General features: G+C 41.2%; 1 protein-coding gene across 1 annotated transcript; it reads right to left on the reverse strand.

Moving 5' to 3' along the window:
• Window positions 1–3,193: 3,193 nt before the first annotated feature.
• On the reverse strand, window positions 3,194–27,155 carry LOC133376974 (uncharacterized). Its single transcript, XM_061610059.1, has 3 exons — window positions 27,077–27,155; window positions 21,961–22,906; window positions 3,194–4,140 (listed from the first exon to the last, which is right to left on the reverse strand). Exons 2-3 carry the CDS (start codon window positions 22,883–22,885, stop codon window positions 3,194–3,196), a joined length of 1,872 nt encoding a protein of 623 aa, XP_061466043.1. The 5' UTR covers window positions 22,886–22,906; window positions 27,077–27,155.
• Window positions 27,156–27,579: the final 424 nt, after the last annotated feature.

Genomic DNA, 27,579 nt, shown 5'->3' on the forward strand with positions numbered 1-27,579 from the left:
GGACCAACGGTAAGGCAGTTCCCTATGCATAGATAGCTGTACAGATAAAGTATCCCTTGCGGCCTGGCTATATTTCAACATGGCCAGCTTGTCATGGTACTTCGTGCCTCAGTGTTTTATATATAGCACCTTTGACCACCCCCTTTTCCTCTGGCTGAAGTCAAGAATCAACAGGCTCATTCCTAGGCTGCTAATAACACCTCTTACAGCATTTATGTGTTTTTCTTTCTTTAGAAAATGCTACAATCTGACAGAGAACCTGTCACAGGACATAAGCCAGAATAAGACTCCTGAACTATATGTTTATGGGATTTTAAATGCAGTGCGCTTCTCTGTCAATGTCCCCAGTTCTAGTATATGATAGACTCTCTTTTGCTTGTTTGTCTGTGAAGGCAAGCCTGGTTTACATAAAACGCTACACTATGGTTTATTAAACCATGGTTTAGTTTTATGTGTGAACCAGTGGCATTGGTGTTAAGAACCTCAGCCTTCAAGCCCATATCAATGCCACAAAACTGTTGTTGTTCCCTTTCTTCTGCACTTTATATTTTGTTGCTGTGGCCATTGATCTGACTGATATTTTCAAGTTTGTGAAACATGAGTAGCGCTTTCCTCATCTCCTTCTGCTCATTCAATAATCTTAATTCTGACCAATCCAAATTGGAAAGACGTGTGTTTGTGTATGTAGGTGCTTTGCTCCCATGTTTTTTGCTGGGGGGTGGATCGTCACTTTCAGATACTCCCCTTTCTCCGCCCACTAAACTCTCCATAAATTCTATTTTCTTTCCAGCGGCTCAAACGGACACTTCCGACTCCCTCAGTCCTCCCACATTGAGAGGAAGTGATTTACTACTGGCGCTTACTACTACTATCACCCTCGGGCTTTGCAAAAGTGAAGCTGAACTACCTCCATGACTTTCCTGCACAGCGCCACTGATCTGCAGGAAGGAAGCAAATGTTGGCCTGTGAAGCGTGTGGCGGTGGCAATGCCCTGGTGTGATAGAAATGGGGCAGCCCACAGTGCATAACAACTAACAACTTTGGCAGCTGCACACAAGCATGCACACATGCATAATCCTTGCTGATCTCTCTCTCGCCCCCCATCACCTGTTCTTTTCCCAGAGATCAGCAATAACCAAGAGAGAAAAGGGAAACTTCAGGGTGGGACCCACAATTAAGACTTTGCTTTCCAGGCAAGGCTGAGGGGAAAGAAGGGGGGAGAGAGTGGGCAGAACAGGAGGAGGAGGGGAATAATCATTTGTCTTCCATGGCGAAAGAGAAAGGCAAGTTCTGGCTCCACATAGAGCAACAAAAGGCGCATGCACGTGCACGCACGCACACGAGTGCGCGCGCGCGCACACACACACACACACTTCCACTAAAAATTGCATTTCATACATACTTATTAAAAAAAGGAGGGTTGCTATGAATATGTCAGGAAGAAATGAAACTCTCAGAAAAACGTTTTTCATGTCAATTGCACCCCCACACTCTCCTGGCTTCAGCACGCAATTGACAAGAAACAATGAAACAAAACACCTCTGCCCTTTTCCATTAACAATACTCTGGAGGGAGTAAACATGTAAATTTGGGGGCGGGGCCACAGAGAAACAGAGATACTAAACTTTTCCATATGTGAATGGAAAACAGCAGATTGGAAGGTAGTGTGAACCTTGGACATCTATTGTGGTGGATAAAACTGCATCTTTAATCCAAAGTTTAGCTCCCATGTGAACCGGCCCACAGATCCCAGTGAATATGATCAAACAAGGATTCCCTTGTGTGCAAATGTCCAGGGGCTGCATGCTAGTAGGGCGTGGCCAGAGCAAAAAAAAAAATAGCCAGGACAATGTCTCTAACCTTTTGAATAGCAGGCTACATTTTAACCATGCAAAAGCCAGCAATTCCCCTCCACACACAATCCCTTATCTAGGCAAGTATTATCCCACTTCGAGGACACACTCCAGCCAGGGAAAAGCAGGGAGGGAATGACAACAGAGCTGGTGGGGGGCATGGCTTGCAGAGAGGGGATGGGTGTTGCCTGGGGAGAGTTCCAAGGGCCAAACAGAGAGGCCTGGAGGGCCACAATCAGAGATTCCCCACCCTTTTTTTATTATCATCAAAGAAGTTTTTTCACCTGGCCTGAAAGGAGTTGAGGCTTTCTGCACATTCAAAGTGAACATTTACAAGCCTCAAATGTACTCAAGAAGTGCTCGTTCACTGCTGTCTTTTGCTTCCCCTATGCCAACCCAAAGGAACCTACCTTGGGGCAGGTGCTGGCAGGCACTCCCTGTCCCTAACAGTGTCTATGTCCACCAGGGACTGCAACTAACTACCAGTTCTCGAATCCCAAAAAGGAAAACGGACAAGTGCATTCACTTTTGAGGAGGAATGGTACACACTGCAGCAGTTCCCTGCCAGACATTCTGGGACTGGTAGCCCGAGTCCCCAGCGGGAAAAACACTCTGTTGAGAGCGCCACCTGCCACTTGGCCTTGGCCTGTCCCAGTGCGGCTTTCTTCACCTTGAAGGTGGTGGTGGGGGCAACTTGCAGGACAGGGGCAGACACAACCAGGGATTCAGCAGCTCATAAGACAGAAACAGCAGCAAAAGCAATTAAAATAACCCAACATAACAAGTTAAGAAACCAGCCTATAACAGTAAAACTTTCATTCTTCTAATTTTGGGCAAGGCTCCCCTCTCTTTTTAAAGTTTTTATTTCTCATTTTCAAATCAATAGTGTATAATACAGTGCTAATTCTGAACAGAAAAACAAAGTACAAAGTAAACAGTATAAGCTACCCTCCTTCTATAAGAACCAAGTATATAGTATCCAAATATATAGACTATTAAAATCAGGTAAGTATGTTGAGTATAGATAATAATCTGAGTGTTTTTAGTGTTCCTAAATAAATCTACCATTTATTTTCTCTTTTCCGCTTTCTTCATCTCAACAGGTTTCTCCAGAGAGTCCCATGACCAGAAGGTAGATTTCTTGATGTTGAGCTGTTCCTAACATGTTAAACAAAAATATACCACCGGTTCTCAAAGTTGGCTTTGTCTATTGTTAGGCTCCCAACTTTTAAACTAAATAATTCCATACTTGACAGCCACTTCCAGAACGGGTGAACCGCACTGGACTAGGAGTATAGGGTATCATCTTAAGTTCATGTAAAGCACAGTTTGTTTGGGGATCAACAAGGCCTTTTGCACCCTGGCAGAATTTTAATCAAGGCCCCTTTCACATCTCTGTTTTTCAGACTGTATATAATTGGATTAAACAAGGGAATGACAATACTATAAAACAGAGAAATCATTTTGTCCTGGTCTGCGGAGTGGCTAGACTTGGGTCTCATGTACATAAATATGGCGCTGCCATAGAAAAGCAGCACCACAGTCATATGGGAGGCACATGTGGAGAAAGCTTTGTGCTGCCCTTGTGCAGATTGGATTTTCAAGATGGAAGCCAGGATACGGATGTAAGTCATCATGATAAAGGAGATGGGGATAAGCAAGGTGAAAATGCACCCCACGGAAGTTACCTTTTCAATGATTTTGGTATTGGCACATGCCAACTTCAGCAATGCTGGCATTTCACAGAAAAAGTGATCAATTAGATTGGGACCACAGAATGGCAACTGCCAGGTGAGGACTGTGTGTGCCACTGGTAATAAAAGGCCACTTATCCAGGTTGCCATGGCTAGTTTCATGCATACTCTTTTGTTCATGAGGACTGTGTAGTGCAGTGGGTGGCATATTGCCACATACCTATCATATGCCATCACTGCAAGGAGGATACACTCAGTTGTGGCTAAGGCTAGGAAGACATACATCTGTACAACACAGCCGGCTAATGAGATGGTTTGTCTTGGGCTCTGGAGGTTGACCAGCATCTGGGGGACTGTGCTGGAAGTATAGCAGATGTCCACACAGGCAAGATGGCTCAGGAAGAAATACATGGGAGTGTGGAGTCGCGAGTCCAGCCAGATGAGCATCAGAATGATTGAGTTGCCCACTAGAGTGATGGTGTAGGCCACAGAAAAAAGCCCGAACAATAAGGGATGGACCTTTAGGCTCTTGGAGAGACCAAGCAAGAGAAATTCAGTCACAGATGTTTGGTTCCCCATAGCAGCTTCCCAGTCTCACATCCTGTGCAAAAGAAAGAGGTGAAATCTACCCCTGGGCTTATATATCTGACATGGAGAGTATTAGTCACTCCCACTGCAATAAAAATGAAATTATAATTAATAATGCAGGTGTCTCCTGTCCCATGTTCATGTGGATTCAATAAACATACAAAATATCCTTAATTTTCACATGTCCCATTACCTTCTCACAAGATGGGGTGAGGGAATTTCTTCCTGGCCTGTGGAGAGCCTCAGCACAAACTTCTGGAAGGCCTTTTCTTAATGGGAAAAGGAAGGAAGGAAGGAAGGAAGAAAGAAAGAAAGAAAGAAAGAAAGAAAGAAAGGAAGGAAGGAAGGAAGGAAGGAAGGAAGGAAGGAAGGAAGGAAGGAAGGAAGGAAGGAAGGAAGGAAGGAAGGAAGGAAGGAAGGAAGGAAGGAAGGAAGAATCCCACTTTGACTTCCTCATCATAACTAAGGTAAGCTTCCCTTCCCTACTAAACAAACAAAAAATCTCAGAAATTGACCGCGCTGGAAGCAGTTGAATATTTCCCACCTTTTCCAGGATGACTGGTCTTGTCAGAGGGGATAATCAACAAAAACTTTCTTAACCTAAAGCAGAACCAAGTAAAATTACTGGAAACAAATGGGTAAGGATAAAAAGAAAAATATATTAAGTACACACTAGACTTGAGATATAATCTACAACTAATATCCATTTGGACGTATTATTATAATGTTTAAAAGGTAACACAAACACACATACAAGCTCACCCTGGTTTCTGAAACACTGGTGTCCTCACCAATTCAATTTGTTCATCTTAGCTTTCAAACCTTGATGGAGCCACCTTAACCACCTACTATCCCATGGTCCCACATCTGTGTCCTCCGTTGCTTGCTGGGATGCGACCCATAGCATATCCCAGATCCTCTCCAGTATGGACTCCTGAGATCCCTTCTCTCCTCATATCTTCATTCATGCAGTTTCTGGCAATCTAAAAAAGAGGAACATTTTGGTTCCTCCTTACAATCTTGATGCTCTCACTAAATCTCATGAATTATTGTTATTAATAATACTAATTATATATATATATATATATATATATATATATATATATATATATATATATATATATATATACACACACACACACCCTTTCAGCATATTAATAGCATATTAAGATAACAAACCAAGTGATGGAAGGCGGGGAAGCAAGGGAGGAAGAAGGGACTGAATTGTTTTATTGCAAAAATGTAAAAACTCTAATAATTTTTTTTAAAAAACAAAGTATACATTAGAGTAAAATGTAATTCTATAAATCAACCAGCAAGGAAAACAATCTGATGCAAAATCACAAGCCTAGAAGAAACTAGATGATTAAAGGGCTGTCTCACCAACCCAATCTCCCACATGGTTCAGGGTTAGAAACCTGAACAGACTTTAAGAAAGAAAATGGAAAAAAAGAGGGGAAAGCAAGTTTACCCCAAGCAGAAGAATGAAGGGTGCTGTCATTGCCACTCTTCCTAACTATTCAGGGCAAACAAGTAATCAGTGTAAACTCCAAAATAACTAAAAAAAACCCCACTAAAAATAAAATTAGGAATACTTACAGTATCAACGGTTGCCATAACAAGAAAGAGTTCAGTACCCTACCCCCATGCCTGCTTTCTAGACAAGTGTAGTCCCCTAAAATCCCCTGCCTTTATGCCAACCCAAAGGGACCTTGGAGAGCAACTCCACCCTGACTTTTGCTGGTGCCCTCTCACAAGAAAATATGTGAAAGCATGAATGAATGAATAAATGAAACTTTATTTTTACCCACCCTTTTTTCCAAACTGGAACTCAGGGCGGCTTACAAATAAAACTACATGTAGTTAAAAACATACAAAAATATACAATTAAACTATACACAACCTTAAAACCATGAAACAGGCCCTTAAAATACTAAAAAACAATTTAAAATAATACAAATAACAGCATAAAACAATAAACAAACCTTGTAGAACCCAATCCTAAACACCTTCTATCTCAAAAGCCTGTTGGAATAAAAAAGTCTTTACTTGCCGATGGAAGGATGGCAAGGAGGGGGCCATTCGTGCCTTCCTAGGAAGGGAGTTCCAGAACCTAGGAGCAGCCACCGAGAAGGCCCTATCTCACGTGAGCATGAATGTAAAAGCTAAGTAAGCTAGGGTAGTTATATTTGCCTTCAATCAAAACATATTCCTAATGTTTGCTAAGATGTTCTTGATGATATGCTTTATGCCAGGGGTGGGGAATCTTTACTCCCTTACTATCTGCTCCAGGCTAAACATACCCAACGTTCCAGTTTTTTATAGCCTTTTTAAACTGCATTGCCCAGTTTTTAAAAAGCAAAGGAATTATTTATTTATTATTTAATTTGTGTCCTGCCCTTCCTCCCAGCTGGAGCCCAGGGCGGCAAACAAAGTGCTAAAAACACTTTAAAACATCATAAAAACAGAATCCATTAAAACAAAACAGCGTTAAAAACATTTTTTTAAAAAACAACTTTTAAAAAGGGTTAAAAACATTATTAAAAAACATTAAGCAATTCTAACACAGGCGCAGACTGGGATAGGTCTCAACCTAAAAGGCTTGTTGAAAGAGGAAAGTCTTCAAAGGCGCCGAAAAGATAGAGATGAAATGCTTATATTTATGAAGTGCTTATATTTTTGTAAGCGCCATTGTGAATATTAGAAGCTTTAAATGTCTATTAACTTTGTACAGGATTTGTGTATGATACATACATTTAAAATATTTAGCACTTATTAGGATAACAGAGATGGCATGAAGTCATATGATATATTGTATGAAGAAATAATAAAGGGGGAAAGTATAAACGTCTATTGACTTTTGAACACACACTGATAAAAGTCTGCTTCTTGGTTTGGGAATATAATCTACAGGCATGCAACCACAGCTGATTGGCATGCAGCGAGATTTGAAATGTCACATTTAGCAGAAGATTTGGAGAATGATAAAAAGGGAGGGGTTCAAATGTTGAGATGGAAGCTTTTATTATAGGGAGTATGTTGACATAGGACCTATTATATGAAGATAGCAGGATAGGAGCTAATGGTGGCCAATCATAACTGAGAGACACTTAGGGTCAAACTTTTTGATATGTTAAATGCATAATCACATTTGACATATAAGCTCGCAGTTGGATTGTTTTCAAAAAGCAGCTGTGGGGGAACAAAAATCAGGACCAGAGGGTTTAAAACTTTCCTTCCTGTACAACAGTCCTAATGAAAATTATCTCCCAGGAGGAAAGCTGCTGTTGGTGCCAATAAATGACACATATTCAACATAAACTGTAGTTTGCCAGACATTTAGATTATCCGTTCCCTGCCAATAGTCCCAATAGAGTCTTCACTCAAAAAAAGCTGTTTTTTGAACTCTGTTTCCATCTTTTCAATCTGTGTTTTCCCCTTCAGAAAAGAGAGTCATTTCCTGCCACCAGAGCCGACCTTGTATGCAAATTCTCCACCTTAAAGATGTGTCGTCTGAAGATTTGCTCAATATACCCATGTACTGTAGTAACTACAAGAAGCCATCTAATTTCTCTATACTGATGGGCGCATGGAGACAGCTGAAATTTTCTGATATTAAATGTTACAGTTGCACATGCACATAAAATAAATAGTTGCATTGGTGTTTTAAGGGCAAAGAGTGGATGTCTTGCTATTCAGTCTGTTATGAGTTTAGAACATAGGAATGCAGAAAAAGCTTTGCTGGATCAGGCCACAGGACCATCTAGTCCAGCATCCTGTTCTCCACAGCAGGCTACCAGATGGCTGCCTATGGGAAACACACAAGAAGAGCACAATAGCCTTCCCCACACCCCCATTTTTGTTTCCCAAGGAATGGTATCCAGGGGCATGCTTTCTCTGATCCTGGAGATAGCATCTAGGCATCATGACCACACACATAGTTTTATCCTCTATGAATTTGTCAGTCCCATTTTGAAGCCATTTAATGGCCACTAGCTAGGCTAATTCTGCACTCTGTGAAGAAGCAGTTCCTTATGTCTCTCCAGAGTCTTCCATCATTCATCTTCACTGGATGACCCTTAATTCTAGTATAAGGGAGAGAAAAAACATCTGTATCCAGTTTCTTCACTAACACCACGCATAATTAATCTGTAGCGTCAGTAGCAACGTCATCATATGCCACTGCCAAAATGTGAGAGACAAGATTTTTAGTGTAGGTCTGCAAATTCAAAATACTTGATAATCATCACTCTTTCTATACAGACAGAGAATTTATTCCAGAACATTAAAGCATGTACTGTTCATCCATCTTCAATATACAAACATCCTAATACACTGGGCTGGAACCTCAGTCACTGATCTGCAACAATATATGAATGTAATCTGCCCTTTGAAGGAAATGTTGAATATTACCATTTCCTTTTTTGTCTCATTTTAGATGTTGCCTTCCTACCAGAGTTCTGGTTATTAGGAGCCTTAATATTGAGGAAGGATTGGATCCAGAGATATACTTTATAGGTTATTCTTGGTTTTGAACCATTCTTGTTATCATTGATAATTTGTGCCATTTTTTATTATTGGGGGGGGGGGAGAGCCAAAATCTGGAGAGCATATTTCAGTTAAATTAAGAACAAACAAACAGTGCACTCAGAAGTAAGTCCCACTGACTTGAAGGGAGTTACTTTCAGCCAGGTACGTAAATGCATGCTTGCAATCTAAACTATATACGCTGAGATACTTTTTCATTGTGCACTGTTAATATACCAATTGTTATATATTGTTATTGTTATATATATATATATTAAAATCCTGAATGACGTCATGTGTTTAGCATATAGGCAAAGCTTATTTGTTGGCAGTTTTTGTATTATTGCCGCTTATTCTTTCTACAGTTGGTGATTTGATCTGATAGTTATAAAAAAATAAAATGCTGGTTGAACATCAAAACATATGTTTTAACAAATAAACAAGTAACTGTTTTAAGAAACAAGCAGCATTAAAACTCACTCACCTCTTGATTGAGGATTACTTAGCTTCAGTCTCAGTTGCATACACAGTCACCTACCCTCTTCACATAAATACTGCATCACTGGATGTTACTCAGCCCACATTTAAATCTTTGCTGAGCTTGGGAGGGGCCTTAGTTCAAGTGGCAGAACACATGCTTTGTGTATAGAAGGTCCAAGGTTTTATTTCCATTTAAAAGGAATTCAGGTAATAAGTCTGGTGGGGAAAACATCTGCCAAATACTCAAGGGAGCTGCTGCTAGTCAGTGCAGAACAGCTCTTATCCATCCTGGTGTCCTCTAGATGTTTTGGACTTCAACTCTCATCATGCTTGACCACTGGCCATGCTGGTTGGGTGGGGATGATGGGAGCTGTAGTCCATCTGGAGGGCACCAGTTTGGGGAAAGCTGGTGTAGGCAGTATGAGCCCAGATGGACCAGTGGTCTGACTCAGTATTGGGCAGCTTTATATGATCATGGTGAGGAATTATTAATACACAGGAAGAATGTATCTTACCTTACATTTCAAAGGAATTTTCAGTCATCTATTCTAGGTAGGTACAAAGAGCTTAGCTTTTACTAATGGATTCCTCAAGGGGTTTCCTCCTGAGGTGATTTTGAAATGGTGTATCAAGCAGTGTTTGAGCTGTGGGAGAAAGATAGGGAGTCCCTAAATGAAATCCACAAGACCCATCTGCTAGTTGATCCCACCAATTTTAACTCCTCCCACTAGTCCTCATAAGCCCCTGAGGGTCACAGTTACATCCACATCACATGTTTAATGCACCATGGTTCTGCCAAAGATTCCTGGGAACTATAATTTGTTAAGGGTATTGGGAATCACATCTCTGTGAAGGGTAAACTACAGTTCCCAGAATTCTTTGAGGGACACCATGTGCTTTAAATGTATGATGTCGATGTGACTACACTCCCCAACTGTGTTTTTACAGAATGCTTTACAAATTATTAATATAGACTATATTCTATAATGGAGGGATTTCATGGCAGAAAAAAACTTTGTCTTTACAACATGAGTCAAAGCTCTCATTTTAAACAATCTCATATTTTCAGCAATAACATATAATCTTACCAATGATAACTAAGTATATGTTCTTATTAACATATTTTTGTAACTAGGAATGTGCTAGAATTCCACCCAATTCACATTTGGTACCAAATTTTCCATTAATTCACTATTCTTATGGATCAAATTTTTACGTAGTGATTTTTCATGGCTATTTTTGGAAATGGATTTTTTTTAAAAAAATGTTTCTAAAATATTGATATTAATATCAATATTGATTTAATTTAGCAATACTTTAAAATATTGATATTTCCTTTAAAATATTGATATTAATATCAATATTTTTCTGAGGGGGAGGAATGGATCAGTAAAAGCAGCAGCTAGAGGGCAAAGAATGAACTCGAATCGATACCAGCCTGTTAGGTTGATGGATTGCTTTTGAACTGGCACGGCCCAACAGCTCCCATCTCTACCTGTAACAACACACCACAGCAGTGATTTTTTTTCCCCTTGTTCTTACTATAGTTGTGAGAGGTTGGGCTGAGTAGAGAATACCTCCCAACACTGAGTTGACTCAACAGACAATGCCCCTGGGAAGGAGTGCCTATCATCTGAAATAAAGAATGGATGGCAAAGGGTGTCAATGGTGCACAATGGGTTATTCCTCTCAGTAACCAACCTCCCCTTTATTAGGGAAACCTTTGGATCTGTCTGTCTCCATACTGTGATTGAAAACATCCTTGGGGGACCCTACTTGTTACATCCCTCCATTGTGAGAGCTGCCCATTTATTCCTACTCGCTGGTTGCTGTCCTTTAATCAGTTATTGATCCATAAGGAGACCTGTCCCTTTATCCCATGACTGCTAAGCTTACACAGGAGTCTTTGGTAAGGGACTTTGTCAAAAGCTTTTTGAAAGCCCAGATCACCCCAATCCACATCCTGGGGAAGAAGTTCTCTGCAGAAGCTCTGCCAGCCTGGCAGGAGCTTTCCCTGCCCCATTTGCCCTAAAGTGCCTTTGGAAGCCTGTACCTGCCTACCCTTGTGTTGAAGGGGAGAAGCCCACACTTCTGCCTACAAAGAGATGATGTTTCTGCTGAGGCCTTGCCTGCTGCCACATAGAATACTGAAGTTTTGTACGAGATATAGTGACTGTTTTTCTCAGGGGCTTGGGGGGGGTGTCAGTGGTTACTTGTTTGTTTGTTTTTTAAAGATTAATTTATTATATTTTTTGATGACGGTTCGGAAACTGCAGCTTGTGCAAAATGCAGCTTGTGCAAAATGCAGCAGCCAGATTGGTAACAGGGACCAGACAGTCCAAACATATAAAACGGATTCTGGCCCGCTTGCATTGGCTGCCTGTATGTTTCCGAGCTCAATTCAAGGTGCTGGTTTTGACCTATAAAGCCTTACACGGCTTGGGACCACAATACCTGATGGAACTCCTCTCCCGATACGAACCCACCCGTACACTACGTTCAAGATCAAAGGCCCTCCTCTGGGTGCCTACTCCAAGGGAAGCTCGGAGGGTGGCAACAAGGGAGAGGGCCTTCTCAGTGGTGGCCCCCAAATTATGGAATGATGTATGTGACGAGGTGTGCCTGGCGCCAACACTGTTACCTTTTCGGCACCAGGTCAAGACTTTCCTCTTCTCCCAGGCATTTTAGCATGTGTTTTAAATTGTTTTTATATTGTTTTAAATTTTTAAATTGTGTTTTAAATTGTTTTTAAAATATGTGTTTTAAATTGTATATTTGTTTTAATGTTTTCGATTGCTGTAAACCGCCCAGAGAGCTTCGGCTACGGGGCGGTATACAAGTGCAATAAATAAATAAATATTTTACTTTAGAATTATACCTCTTTTAAGTTTTCATTTTGTATTGTTCAACCGTGATAATTGTAAGACTATCCCTTTAGCTAATTATCTTTATCTGCTTAGGCTTGTAAGATTACTCCTGATTGTATGCTGTACTGTATTTGAATTGTACTGTATATTGTCTTGTGATTTATTGTATTGTATTGTTTTTTGAGTTTTGCTTGGTATACTTTTTTTTCTTTTTGTACTGTGATCTTTATTCTGTATGTTTCTGAGATTTTTTTCGAAGTTGCTTTGAGTTTTATTCTGAAAAAGTTACTAAATAATAATAATAATAATAATAATAATGCTTATTGATACTCACAAAGAACTCCAAAAGATTAGTTTGAGAGAACTTATCTTTGCAGACGTCATGCTGGTCCTTTCGCAGCAAGACTTGTTCTTCAATATGGTTGGCAATTTTATCATTAATAATGCTTTCCGTCAGTTTTCCCAGAACAGATGTTAAACTAAACAGCCTGAAATTTCCTGAATCTCACCTGGAGCACTTTTTAAAAACTGATGTTACATTGGCCACTTTCTAGTCCTCAGGTATGGAAGCTTATTACATATATTTGTTAGAAGATCAAAAATTCCATATTTGAGTTCTTTAAGAATTCTAGGGTGGATGTCATTTGAACTTGTTGATTTATTTATTTATTTGGCTTGTCAATAAGGCTTAGAACTTCATTTCTTGTCACTACTATATCATCATCATTATTACCTGCCCTTCACCCAAAAGTCCCTGGTCAGGTTACAACAATTTTAAAATACACTATTAAAAACAACCTAAAATCACAAAATAGGGTGGGTCCTAAAAATAAACATCTCAGATGTCAGGGGCAGAGTAAAGAGGTGTGTCTTCAGCATTCACCTAAAACTGTACATTGAAGTTGCCAGACACACCTCAGTGGGGAGGGAGTTCCACAACTTAGGGGCCACCACAGAAAATTCTGTCTCCTGGGCCACACCCCCAAGCTTCTGAGGGTGTCAGAACTACCAAAAGGGGTCTCTCTACTGATCTCAACACCAGTGAGGATCTGAAGTGAAGAAGGTGGTCTTTCAGATATTTGGGACCCAAGTCATTTAAGCCTTTAAACACTAGGGTGTTTGAATTAGGTTCAGCAACAAGCTGGCAACCAATACAGCTATTTTAAAACATGAGATCTAAAGTAAACCCCAGCCAGTAAGCCAGTTGCTGCATTTTGGACCGGCTGAAGTTTCCAAGTCGTCTTCAAGGGCAGCCCCACATAGAGTGCATTGCAATAATCCAGTCTGCATGGAGTGCTGCGGCCAAGTCATGTCTGTCCAAAAGGAGCTCCAGCTGGAGTTGGAGAAAGGCACTCCTAGCCACTGAGGCCACCTGAACCTCCAGTGACGGTGTTGGATCCAGGTGTACCCCTAAGCTGCAGCACTGCTCCTTCAATGGGAGTGCAACCCCATCCAGAACAAGCTCTCTTCCTCTCAGACATGAGAACTCTGGACACTTATACCTCTTGTCTTTTCAGGGTTTAGCCTTAATTTATTGGCCTACATCCAGCCCATCACCACCTCCAGGCACCAGTTCAGCACCACAACTATCTCTCCCAATTCATGGAACAGAAAAATAGAGTTGGGTGTCATCTGCATATTGATGACATCCCACTCCTAATCTCCTGATGACACTTCCCAGTGACTTCATACAGACATTAAATAGCATGGGGAGAAAGATGGAACACTGAGGAAGGCCACAGGACAGCTCCAATGGTGCTGAACAATAGCCTCTCATAACTACTTTTTGGGAGTGGTCCTGAAGGTATGAGCAGAACCACTGAAGCATAGAGCCTCCAACCCCCACCTCCCTGAAACATTTCAAAAGGATACTATAGTCCACAGTATCAAAAGCTGCCAAGAGATCAAGGAGAACAAGCAGGATTGACAGATGACATCAACCAGGGCAACCAAGGCATTTTCAGTGCCATGGCCAAGCCTGAAGCTAGTTGAAATAGGTCCAAGTAATCAGTTTCCTCCAAACATGCTTGAAGCTAAATTGCCACCGCCTTCTTCAGCACCTTGCCCCAAAGAGGAATATTTGCCACTGGGTGATAAGTGTTTAACACTTCTGCCTCAGTTCCCCAGAGTACCTTTCTGAGAAAGTTCAGGCACATTGTCCACAGTGAAGACAAATCCAAATAATTCATTCAGATCCTCTGCAATCTCCTTCCCCCCCTTTCGCACATCTTTGACTCCTATGTCATCCAAAGGACCAGGCAAGACCTGGATCCCAAAGCGATATAATCCATCCATTTCCTCTGTGGCACATGATGGCCTGAAATATGACATCACTTCTCCCTTTCCCTCTCCTGATCATTCCCTGCTGGAAATCATGAATGTGCTCATTACAACACTGGCAGTTTTACCTTTGATCCCTTTCCTAATTATTGCTGGCATGGAATGCAGCTTTTTCACAGCTGCTGTGCACACGGAGTTGACATTTTTATAGTGCTATCCATTGGGAACCCCTGTTCTCTTTCTTGGTTAGCCAGCACAGGCTTTACATATCAGGGCATATGTAAAGTTGTAGTCCTTTCACCTAATTTGGAACTCTTTGCAATACATTTTGGTTTTCACTACCCTGAATAATTTGGGGTCATTGGCAAACTAGGCAACCTCATTGCTCACCCATAATTCCAGATCATTTTAAAGAATTTTTTTTAAAACAAGCCTGTCTCAAATCAATACAGAACTTTAGGAGACTCTGCATTGTGAGAATTATCCATTTTATCCTGTTCCTTTTACCAATCTGTAAGAAGACCACCCTGCAATTCAGGGGTTCCCAAACTGTGGTCTGTGGACCACCAGTGGTCTGTGAGCTTCATTCAGGTGGTCCGTGGCATGTCCATATTAAATATTCACTGTTATTTTTAATTGTATTGTATTATTTCACTTATTTCTTATATTGTACTTTTGTATTGCACTATGAATTCTACAGAATGTAAATTGTAATACAATAAAAGAAATTAAAACAGCAATAGAAATGCAATAAAAAAACCATACAGCATCTTGTTGTTATGTGCCTTCAAGTTGATTACGACTTATGGCGATCCTATGAATCAATGACTTCCAATAGCATCTGTCATGAACCACCCTGTTCAGATCTTGTAAGTTCAGGTCTGTGGCTTCCTTGATGGAATCAATCCATCTCTTGTTTGGCCTTCCTCTTATTCTACTCCCTTCTGTTTTTCCCAGCATTATTGTCTTTTCTAGTGAATCAGGTCTTCTCATGATGTGTCCAAAGTATGATAACCTCAGTTTCATCATTTTAGCTTCTAATGATAGTTCTGGTTTAATTTGTTCTAACACCCAATTATTTGTCTTTTTCTCAGTCCATGGTATCCGCAAAGCTCTCCTCCAACACCACATTTCAAATGAGTTTATTTTTCTCTTATCCACTTTTTTCACTGTCCAACTTTCACATCCATACATAGAGATCGGGAATACCATGGTCTGAATGATCCTGACTTTAGAGTTCAGTGATACATCTGTGCATTTGAGGACCTTTTCTAGTTCTCTCATAGCTGCCCTCCCCAGTCCTAGCCTTCTTCTGATTTCTTGACTCTTGTCTCCATTTTGGTTAATGATTGTGCTGAGGTATTGATAATCCTTGACAAGTTCAATGTCCTTATTGTCAACTTTAAAGTTACATAAACCTTTAAAGTTACATAAACCTTCTGTTGTCATTACTTTAGTCTTTTTGACGTTCAGCTGTAGTCCTGCTTTTGTGCTTTCCTCTTTAACTTTCATTAGCATTCATTTTAAATCATTACTGGTTTCTGCTAGTAGTATGGTATTGTCTGCATATCTTAAATTATTGATATTTCTCCTTCCAGTTTTCACACCTCCTTCATCTTGGTCCAATCCCACTTTCTGTATGATATGTTCTGCATATAGATCAAACAAATAGGGTGATAAAATACACCCCTGTCTCACACCCTTTCTGATTGGAAACCAATCGGTTTCTCCATATTCTGTCCTTGGACAGTAAGCTGCAACAGGCAGAAAAATTATAAAGTGGTCTACTGAGACCCTCCGCAATTTTCACGTGGTTTGGTGGGGAGTACTTTGAGAACCACTGCTCTATTTCCATGACTGCTAACTTTATTCATAGCCTTTGGGGTGAGGGCCTTTATAAAAAGCCTTTTGAGAGTCCAAGCAAAGCATATAATGTCTGCTGCATGAACCTTATCTACATGCTTTCCAAAGATTAGTGAGGCAATATTTACCTTTGCACATGTTGATTCTTCTTTAGCGAGGTTGTTCTATCAGGAGTTGCCAACCTGGCATCTGTAAAGTCCATCATTGGCACCCCCAGGGGGCTCCACAGACCCTGAGCTTTCAATTTTTAAAAAAGTGTCTAACCTCCCCCCCCCTAAAGAAAATTATGGAGCAAAATGTACATGTACCCTCCTAAGCAATTTCTGTGAAATGATCCAATCTGGTAGCTCAAGCCTGTCAGTGCTTTTAGCCAATGAGTGAAGTCAAAGCTGTAATTGATAAGTGAGTTGTTTGGATACCAGGCAACAGGAATTCCTATGGTCCTAAAGAGCTGCTGTTTTCCTCACCTCTTTAATGGAGTTACTCTTGGGAAAATGGGTACTTCAGGATGAAAGCCTAAGCTTTGGTTTAGAGCTGGCATTGAGGAAAACAGGGTTGTTGTACACTTAACAGCCATATGGCTGGCAGAAATTCAACATGGTAAGCTTTTTTAGTATGGAAATATAATGATGGGAAAAACTTCACTGTCTCTATTCTCTACTTGTGTGTTATGCCATGGCACTCAAGGCAGCTATGCCATACTCCCCATAGCAGCCATGCCCCCCACAGCAGCTATTTTGGGACTGGCACCAACAGCACTCTCTCAGAATTCAGAATGTGCACACTGGACCAGAAAGGTTGGCAACCCCTGTTCTACATGCTTAATAACTAACTATCTTTAATGTATTCCACCAATTTACCTGGGACAGACTTGCTATGTTGGAAGTGCAACACCAGAGATCATTCAGTGTGTAATTTAAGAGTTAATTATATTAGTGTTAAAATCAACTATGCAACAAGAGGACAGGTGGAGGTGCTGCTTAGCAACCAAGCAGAGTGGCACAATCTTTAATGAGGTGGCATGTGCTCTGACTGGCTGTGTGGTTCTGAGGGAGCTTTTCCTCTTCATTTTTGGTTGAATGCCCCTCTGCCCTGTACAAGGGCTGAATTGAAAAAGAAAACTTCTTTTCTCCTCAAATTGTCCACTATTTTTTCTCAGTAAAGCGTTACCAGGACTTTTCTCTGGACTCTGCCTGCATTTCTTAAGTGTCTTTGCTAACATTAACTGCTGCCTGGATCTCTTGCAAAAAAAGAGTTCCATCTCACTCACCAAGCACCATGTCCATGCAATTACTGGTCTGGAGTGTTTGCACCTTGTGTTGGGCCAGAGGGACAGACTGGGAATCCTTTTGGTGTACCGCCCACCTTGCTGCCCAATGGCTTCCCTAACCGAGCTGACGGAAGTGGTCTCGGAGGTATTGTTGAGATCCCCCAGACTATTAGTACTGGGGGATGTCAACATCCATGCCGAGGCGAATTTGTCTGGGGCAGCTCAGGACTTCATGGACGCCATGACAACCATGGGGCTGTCTCAACATGTTAGTGGCCCAACACATACATCGGGGCATACTCTCGACCTTATTTTTGCTACTGGACATGGGGATAGTAATCTGGATGTGGGGAGTTTTACATCTCTCCCTTTGTCATGGTCAGATCACTGCTTGCTGAAGTTTAGACTTTCAGTGGCCTTCTCCCTCTGCAAGGGTGGGGGACCTATTGAAATGGTCCGCCCCCAGAGACTAATGAATCCTGAAGGTTTTCAAAGGGCTCTGGGGGATTTTCCGGCTGATAGGACTGGCGCTCCTGTCGAAGCCCCGGCTAATCTGTGGAATGCAGAGATGACCCGGGCAGTGGACACGATCGCTCCTGCGCGCCCTCTCCTTTGTAGAGCTCACACAGCTCCTTGGTATACTCCAGAGCTAAGAGCGATGAAGCAAGATAGGAGACGGCTTGAGCGGAGTTGGAGATGAACTCCCGACGAATTCAATTATGCGCTGGTCTGTGCTTCTACCAAGCTGTATGTAGGAGCGGTGAGGGCGGCGAAGAAACAGCATTTCGCCGCCACTATTAAGTCATCTCTCTCCCGCCCAGCGGAGCTTTTTAGAGTCGTCCGAGGGCTACTCCATCCAGGCCCACAGGACATGGCAGATACATTGGTAGCCCGCTGTAATGAGTTTGCTGAGCACTTCCAGCATAAGATCTTATGCATTCGCCGGAACCTAGATTCCCATTTTATGTTAGTCCTAATGAGGTGTCTGGAGAACAGTCTAGTCATGTTTTGTTGGATGAGTTTCAGTCAGTTCAGTTTGAGGACGTGGACAAGGTGCTTGGACAGGTACGTGCAACCACTTCGGTACTTGATCCTTGCCCCTCTTGGCTTATAAAAACTAGCAAGGATGGAACAGCGGGCTGGGCCAAGGAAGTGATAAATGCCTCTTTGCGAGAGGGAGTGGTCCCTGGCTGTCTGAAAGAAGCGGCGGTGAGACCACTTCTGAAAAAACCTTCCTTGGACCCAGAGGATTTTAACAGCTATAGACCAGTGGCGAATGTTCCATTCTTGGGCAAGATCTTGGAACGAGTGGTTGCTGACCAGCTCCAGGCGCTATTGGATGAAACCGATTATCTAGACCCATTTCAGTCAGGTTTCAGACCCGGTTTTGGCACTGAGACGGCCTTGGTCGCCCTGTTTGATGACCTATGTCAGGAGAGAGACAGAGGGAGTGTAACTCTATTGATTCTCCTTGATCTCTCAGCGGCTTTTGATACCATCGACCATGGTATCCTTCTGGAGAGGCTTGCGGAGTTGGGTGTTGGAGGCACTGCTTGGCAGTGGTTCAGCTCCTACTTGGCGGGCCGTCTCCAGAAGATAATACTTTGGGAACATTGCTCGACACCGTGGGTTCTCCAATATGGGGTCCCGCAGGGTTCGGTCTTGTCTCCCATGCTTTTTAACATCTATATGAAGCCGTTGGGTGCGGTCATCCGGAGTTTTGGAGTGCGTTGTCATCAGTATGCTGATGACACGCAGCTCTACTTCTCCTTCTCATCTTCTTCAGGTGAGGCGGTCGATGTGCTGAACCGTTGCCTGGCTGCGACAATGGACTGGATGAGAACTAACAAACTGAGACTCAATCCTGATAAGACTGAGATGCTGCTGGTGGATGGTTTCTCTGGTCAGACGGTGGATACATACCCTGTCCTGGATGGGGTTACACTCCCCCTAAAGGAGTAGGTTCGTAGTCTGGAAGTCATTTTAGACTCTTCCCTATCACTCGAGGCCCATGTAGCCTCGGTGGCACGGAATGCGTTCTACCAACTTCGGTTGGTAGCCCAGCTACGTCCCTATCTGAGTAAAGATGACCTTACATCAGTGGTTCATGCTCTGGTAACCTCACGTTTGGTCTACTGCAACACGCTCTACGTAGGGCTACCTCTGAAGACGGTTCGGAAGCTACAGCTAGTGCAAAATGCGACGGCCAGACTGCTAAAAGAACTAAGCAGTCTGAGCATATAACACCTGTTCTGTCTCGCCTGCACTGGCTTCCAATATGCTTCCGGGCCAGATTCAAAGTGTTGGTACTAACCTATAAAGTCTTATACGGCGTGGGACCACGATATCTGCAGGAACGCCTCTCCCGATACGAACCGGCTCGTACACTACGGTCTACTATGAAGGCCCTTCTCCGGGTCCCGACCCATAGGGAGGCCCGGAGGGTATTAACAAGATCTAGGGCCTTCTCAGTGGTGGCCCCCAAATTGTGGAATAGTCTCCCCGAGGAGGTACGCCTGGTGCCGACACTATTATCTTTTCGGCGCCAGATTAAAACCTTTCTCTTCTCTGAGGCATTTTAATCTAAGTTAATTTAAGTAAATATTGTAATTTCATTTTAGATGGTGTACTTTTATATACTTGTTATATTAGATCCTGTAATTTTATTATTGTACATGTTTCTATGTTCACCGCCCAGAGAACTGTTTGCTAGTCGGGCGGTATATAAGCTTAATAAAATAAATAAATAAATAAATAAATAAATAAAGAGAGGTGTAAATAGATTCCTTTTCAGTCCTCCAGCATGGAGGCTATCCTTAAGGAAGTCATTTTTGTTGGTTCAAGAAACATGTCAATATAGCTAATTTAAATAAAAACCTACGGGAATGGGGAGGGGCCAAAGGTATTGTGGAACTATTTTGTAAAGGTGTTTGAACTGTGGATGTAAAAATTAGGGCAGTAATGTTTAGTTGTATAACTGCTTAGGTGACAAATCTTTTAATTGACTAAAAATGTGTCTCATTAATCAGACAGATTTTTTTTAAAATGGTTGATTACTGTATGAGAACTTAAAAAACAGTAGTTGGGATGGAGGCACTGTTTTAGAAGAGGCATCCCACTTCTTTCTCACACATGTGGAAAGCCCCTTGTAAGAAGGTGCCTGCTGCAACATACACATTCCTAAGATAAAAACTTTGGACATATGTCTTTTTCAGTAAAAGTATTTTTTTGTATGCACATTTATGGTGATTTAATTGATTGATCTATAAAATTAAACATCTGAAGCTTTCTTTTTCCTAGGAGGTAGCTGTGTTAGTCACTTGAAGCAAAACCAATAAAGAGTCTTGCGGTCCCTTAAAAGCTAATACATTTATTATCACATAGCCATATGTGGACGACAGTCTACTTCATCAGATTCATTGTCATCCTGAGTTGCAGGTAAATATACACGGCAGAGCTTAGGAGATTACTTTTATAAAGGAATAAATTACAATTACTGTTACATGGCCCCAAAAAGGAATAGATTACCATTACCATTACAATTGTTCTGAAAGAAATTACTCAATTTCCATTAATTACCATTACTCAAAAGTAATCACTACAATTACAGTTAAGTTACTTTTTTTAAAAATAGAGTACCTACACCAGCCTTTCCCAACCAGTGTGCCTCCAGATGTTGTTGGACCACAATTCCCATCTTTCCTGACCATTGGCAATGCTGGCTGAGGCTGATGGGAGTTGTGGTCCAACAACATCTGGAGGCACACTGGTTGGGAAAGGCTGGCCTACAGGGTGCTGGCCTTGGCTGCTGCACACCTAAGTAGCCTAAAACAACATTCAAACACACAGAGAAGTAGTAGAATAATGTTTTTTATTCATAGGATAGCAGTGGTGGTCTCTCTGCTGATAAAGGAGGTGGGGAGGGAGGTAGAGGCCAATGCTCAGACCTTTGCACATCAAAACAAGCTCAGCCCCCCCCTCCATACACACACTCAGCCAGCAAGCATCATCTCTTTCACTCATCCACCTCCCGGATCCTGCCCTACCACCAACTACGGCTAGGGTTGCCAGGTTCCTGGCCTGAGACTGATCCTGTATCTTTAGGAGAAGAGAAAGTCAGCCAAGTGCAGGTGTTCTTGCAATCCTGTAATGAGAAAAACCACAAGGTGGAATTCTTCCTTCCCTCTACACAACTTTTAAAGATACAGAAGACCTCCTGGTTGAAATGCAGAAAGGTACTGTCTCAGTAACAGTTACTATTCACGAAAAGCAGAAATGGATAACACAACCTGGCATTGGTAAGACAATTAACACAGCATGGTTTTTTTAAAAAAAGCTTTCTGTTACTGCAGTCCACAAGCAGTACCACTGCACCTCTTGATGTAAGATTTTCTTCAATCAGATTATAGACCCAGTAATAATATTATTATTACAAAGCACACTTCATTAGCATGTTATATTGTCACAATATCATCTTGACTACTTCTCTGATAAGGCCTGAAAATGTAACCCACTTAGCAATCAGTTTCTCAGTCAACAAAGCTTGCACTGTTGCAGCATTTTTATCAAGGCCCCTATTACTTCCTTGTTCCTCAGACTATATATCATGGGATTGAACATGGGGGTGACAATGCTATAGAAGAGAGAGACTATTTTGTCCTGGTCTGCGGAGTGGCTAGACTTGGGTCTCATGTACATAAATATGGCACTGCCATAGAAAAACACCACTACAGTCATATGGGAGGCACATGTGGAGAAAGCTTTGTGCTGGCCTTGTACAGATTGGATTTTCAATATGGAAGCTAGGATGCGGATGTAAGTCATCATGATAAAGGAGATGGGGATAAGTAATGTGAAAATGCACCCCACGGAAGTTACCTTTTCAACGATTTTGGTATTGGCACATGCCAACTTCAGCAATGCTGGCATTTCACAGAAAAAGTGATCAACTAAATTGGGACCACAAAATGGCAACCGCCAAGTGAGAACAGTATGTATTACTGGCAATAAAAGGCCAATAATCCAGGTTGCCATGGCTAGTTTCATGCATACTCTTTTGTTCATGAGGACTGTGTAGTGCAGTGGGTGGCATATTGCCACATACCTATCATATGCCATCACTGCAAGGAGGATACACTCAGTAATAGCCAAGGTCAGAAAAACATGCATCTGAATTGCACAGCCAACCAATGAGATGGTTTGTCTTGGGCTCTGGAGGTTGACCAGCATCTGGGGGACTGTGCTGGAAGTATAGCAGATGTCCACACAGGCAAGATGGCTCAGGAAGAAATACATGGGAGTGTGGAGTCGCGAGTCCAGCCAGATGAGCATCAGAATGATTGAGTTGCCCACCAGAGTGATGGTGTAGGCCACAGAAAAAAGCCCAAACAATAAGGGACGGACCTTTAGGCTCTTGGAGAGACCAAGCAAGAGGAATTCAGTCACAGATGTTTGGTTCCTCATGATGCCTTTCCAGTCTAATTTCTGAACAAAAAAAGATAGCATGATATTTAGAGTTTCATGTCAGGAATGAAAAGCATTGGTCACACTTATCATTAATAAAATCTTATGTGAAGAATAGCCCTCTTCATGCAGTCTCCTCTATGTGTGCATTACATGTGAAGGAGATGGTAGAGTCATGCATCTAGCCCTGCCTCTAATGCTGCATCCTTGACCTCCATGCACTCAGTGCAATGTCTGCAAAGGGGAGCCTACATTGGAAGATATATATATATACTTCCATGTAGTTTGGAGTCCTGTATTACCATGGTTTCCGACTGATGGAAGCCTACATACATCCAACTATGCATACAGAGGGTCTTCTCTGCATGCCAAACACATGGAGATAGTGGAACATGTGATGTCAGGGGTGACACCAACAGGCAGTGCTCCACTTCCTCTGCCTCATGTGTTCATGTACATGTGGAGAAGATCACCTGAGGAAGAGGGAGAATGTCTGCCTGTTAAATGTTACTTTTATTATATTATAAGCATACAAAAGGTATGCAGTGCTGTACCAGCCATAATTTTCTTTTTTTTAAAAAAAGGTTTTTAAAAAAATTTCTTGCTTGGGAAAAAAAGAGTATATACACATTTTCAGTACATACACCAAAAACATATAAAAAATAAAAGGTTATTTTAAAACACCCATAGAATATATATATGTATAAAAAGAAAAGAAAAAGGAGCTTACATAGATATATTAATGATTTACCCTTTACATAAACAAAGAAAAACAAAAGAGAAAGAAAGAAGCCCTCTCAAGAATCAGAAATATAAAATGCATTCACTACATTAAAAAAAGTTAGAGCTAAACATTTACCACTACCTGATATCCTGCTATACTAGAAATATGGTCAATTGACAATAAATACAGAAACAAAAAGATCTGGAGCCTGTGATTTCCATATCTGCCATTTCAGTAATGGATGAACCTAGCCCACCCTTCCATAAATTCTGCGCCTCTTAATGACCCTTTGCTCCTATGTACAGAATATGTTAACTTGTCAATTACAGCAAGTTCTAAACATTTATTCAGCCATTCATTGTCATTGGGAAGTTCTGCCATGTTCTACTTTCTGGCCCCTGTCATAATTTTCAAGAAGAGTAGCCTTGCTCATATGTAATGGTAAGAAGTCAAAGGATGATGCAGAACGCTTGAAATGAATTGCTGTTCTTCAATTAACTTTCCTGTGCAATTCAAATTTAACCAGTTCTCTACAGGTTACACAGAGAATTTTCAAGAACAGCTAACATCAGAACTCAATCTGAACCAGGGTTCAAAGTAATGCAGCCCCACATCCTAGGATCTCAGCTCTTGAATATGAGAGATAGTAATAAAAAGAGCTAGACACAGCTGATAGTTATCCAGAGGTGGATGGAAAAGCAGGGGTCCCAGTCCTACAGAAAGACCCCTATCATGTACAGTGGTATGGGTATGAGTTCTATGCTGACATCCAACACTTTTTAAAAAAAAAAAAACCTAAGGCATTCCTTATGCTGAAAATATTACGGATATAATATTCTTGCTATAGCGCAAGAGAAACATGTGGAGTCTTCTTAAGGACCTGCCTCTTCTTGGTGACTTTATTGTTATAAGAACTGCCCTGATGGACCAGGCCACACATGTGTCTGACTCAGCATAAGCCAGATACCTCCAGGTGCTCAAAAGCAATGCATGGAAGTAATGTCCACCCGTGTATGTCCCCAACATCTGGATACTACATTGCTTCTGTATAAGAACTTTCCATTTAATGATCATGGCTAATAACTATGACAGGACTGACTGCCATGAGTTTGCCGATTTGTTTCAAGCAGTCTTCCCCAACTTTCCCAACATTTGTTTGTTTAAGGCTGTGTGCCCCAGTCTTCCCTCAGTAGGCCTCAGATGTTTTGGACTACAAACTCATCAGCCCCAGCCAGCATGGTCAATGGTTGGGGGTGATTGAAGTTGGAGTCCAAAACATCTGGAGGGCACCCGATTGGGAAAAGCTGGTTTAAAGTGATCTAAACCAGCTGCCATCACCACATCTCATGGCAGTGAAGTTTGCAAGTTATTAATGTATTCTGTAAAGAAATGCGCTCTTCTGCCTGTCTTGATCCTATTGCCAATCAGCTTCTGACTTTGACCTTTTTAAAAAATGACTTTGCTGTTGCAATTGTTTCAGGCACAGAAAGGGGAATGAAATTTGTTAGTTACCTGTGGTTCAGTAACATTAAATATTAAAAACATCTTTGGTAACATAAAGGACTTATACCAGAACATTTAAAGGACATGTGATAAGAGATATGGCATAACTGGAGGGATGACAAAATGGAGCTACATTAGAAAGAACAAGTATAGATAAAGTGTAATAATTAAGCCATGGATAGTGCTGCAAACTCTGATTATCCCAAATAAAGGATACAATAGTTGCATTCTTAAGCACACTTGTTTAGGAGCAAGCTTGGTTAAACACAATATAATTTTCTTCCGTGGAAACATGTATATATGTAAAAGACAGGGCTATTAAGGTGCAAGCCTGTGAACATACTCGGGAATGGGTCTCACTGAACCAGAGGGGCTTACTTTTAAGTACCTGTACATACGATTGCACTGCAGGTAGCAAAGAGGGACAGACAACTTCATACTTACGATTTCTACATTAACTGTAATAAAGACTCTCCATGTTGATTAAAAAAGATAACTCTGTCAGGAGACAGGTTTGCATAAGCATACCTAGACAACCAATTATATCAAGCAGAAGATTGGTTTTGGAACTCATAACCAAAATGGAAGTTGATGTTTATAATATCAATGTGACAGTGCAAGCGAGCGCACTCTGAGAGTGGGACAAAGCCACAGCCATAAGAGAATTGATTTCAGAACTAGTTATTCATACGCATGTAATGAATTGCAGCAAAGGTCAAATGGGACTATTTACATACATACAATTAGACATTATTATACAGATGTTTTACATAAATAACAATGTTTGTATCGAACCTTTCCTTTCCCCTGCCTTTCTTTTTTTTCTAACTTTAAATTTTCCCTGTTGGTTCCAGACTGTGGTTCATGTGTGATATAATGTTTGTGTCATACACCGTGTATAAATATCATATATTTTGTGCAATATTTGAGATAAACAATAAATTCTTTTTTTATGTAATTAAATAAATGAAAGAAGGGGTGCAGAGAGAGAAATATCTAGAATAAAGGAAATTATGTCCCACCAAAGCATTTTCTGCTGCCTTTGCTGCTGGTCAACAATAAGAGCCCAACTACAAAATATGGGTTGTATTCTAAGTCCTACTTAAAGCAGATGCATTGAAATTGAGGGTGGAATGATCTGTCAATTTCATTTCTCTCATTTTCCTAATCTTAAATTCAGTTCTCCACATTTTTGAACTTTTTTTAAAGAAATCTTCATGAAAATTCTATTTTAGTGCGAATTTCTTCTAATAAATACATTTTTGTTTGCAGTTTTAACTAATGTACACATTATTTGGAAGCAAGTTGTCCTAATATAATGCATATTTGTATGCTATTTTCAATAGTATATCCATTTATATGTGCACTTTAGCCCAGTATTTGCATCTTTCTACACATTACTTGGCTGGAGAACTGCATTGCAAAATTCAGTTAAGTGTGCAATTTCAAAGGATGGCTGTGTTTCAGTTCCCATATTTTGGAAAGTGTGAATTTGATAAATTCAGCTTTAAATGCCAACTGAATCGAATTTCTCGACCATCTCTAATTGAAATCAATGGCTCTAAATTAGTCATATTTATTAACTTCAATGGGTGTACTCTGTGTAGCACTAGCATTGCATACCACCTTATGTGTGTGTAACAGTTTCCTGGCCCATCCCCTTTTCAAAAGGGAAAAGCCACTGCAGGGGGGGACAGTTGGACGTGGAGAAGTAGTGTGGGGGAGGGAAGGACTTAACCCTTTCCCTGTCCATCAATCCTCTGCTCCAAATCACTCCCACTGGCTTCCCAACCTTGTGATGAGATTTGGAGAGAGGAAACAGAGACAGGGTTAGCTAGTTCACATAACAGTCCTTTGCTTCCACTTCCTTTTCCTAGCTGCATTTCAAGAAAAAGGGTCACTAGGCTACCCATGTTGTTCGCATGCCATGCGTAGGGTAGTTTGGTCCTGAGAAAGATCTTTACCTGGATATGTCAGACATGAACTGATATCAGGGTGACTTCACTCCAGGCTGAATGACTTCAATTCATTTGTGGTGCTGCTATTGTCAGATAAGTACAGTTCATAGGGTGTTCCTGGAAAAGGAGTAATAAACCCATTCCTTATAGAACTTGTTTATCTGAAACAGAAAGAGCTTTTCAGCAAAAGATGCCTCAGAGATCTTGTCTCAAACTCCCTTTTTGAAATATTTCTGAACTGAGCACCAAACCCTACCATAGGTTTTTTTCCCTAGGGCAATCATGCTTCCTTGGGTATTAGGAGATTATCCTATTGGGAAGGGGAAATCTGTTTTGTTATTTGAACACTTAACAGACTGTAATGCAAGGATAATTGTGAACCAGTTCTCCTTATAGTCTTTTGTTTCTTGACCCTTTAAAAGAAGAATTTGGTCCATGTTTTCAATTTCTGTTCTATGAATTGAGCAAGATGGTGTTTTTGCCCATAATTGTTCATCGTTGGGTTTCCA

The sequence above is a fragment of the Rhineura floridana genome, chromosome 1 (genome assembly GCF_030035675.1).
Source record: "Rhineura floridana isolate rRhiFlo1 chromosome 1, rRhiFlo1.hap2, whole genome shotgun sequence".
NCBI classification, from domain to species: Eukaryota; Metazoa; Chordata; class Lepidosauria; order Squamata; family Rhineuridae; genus Rhineura; species Rhineura floridana.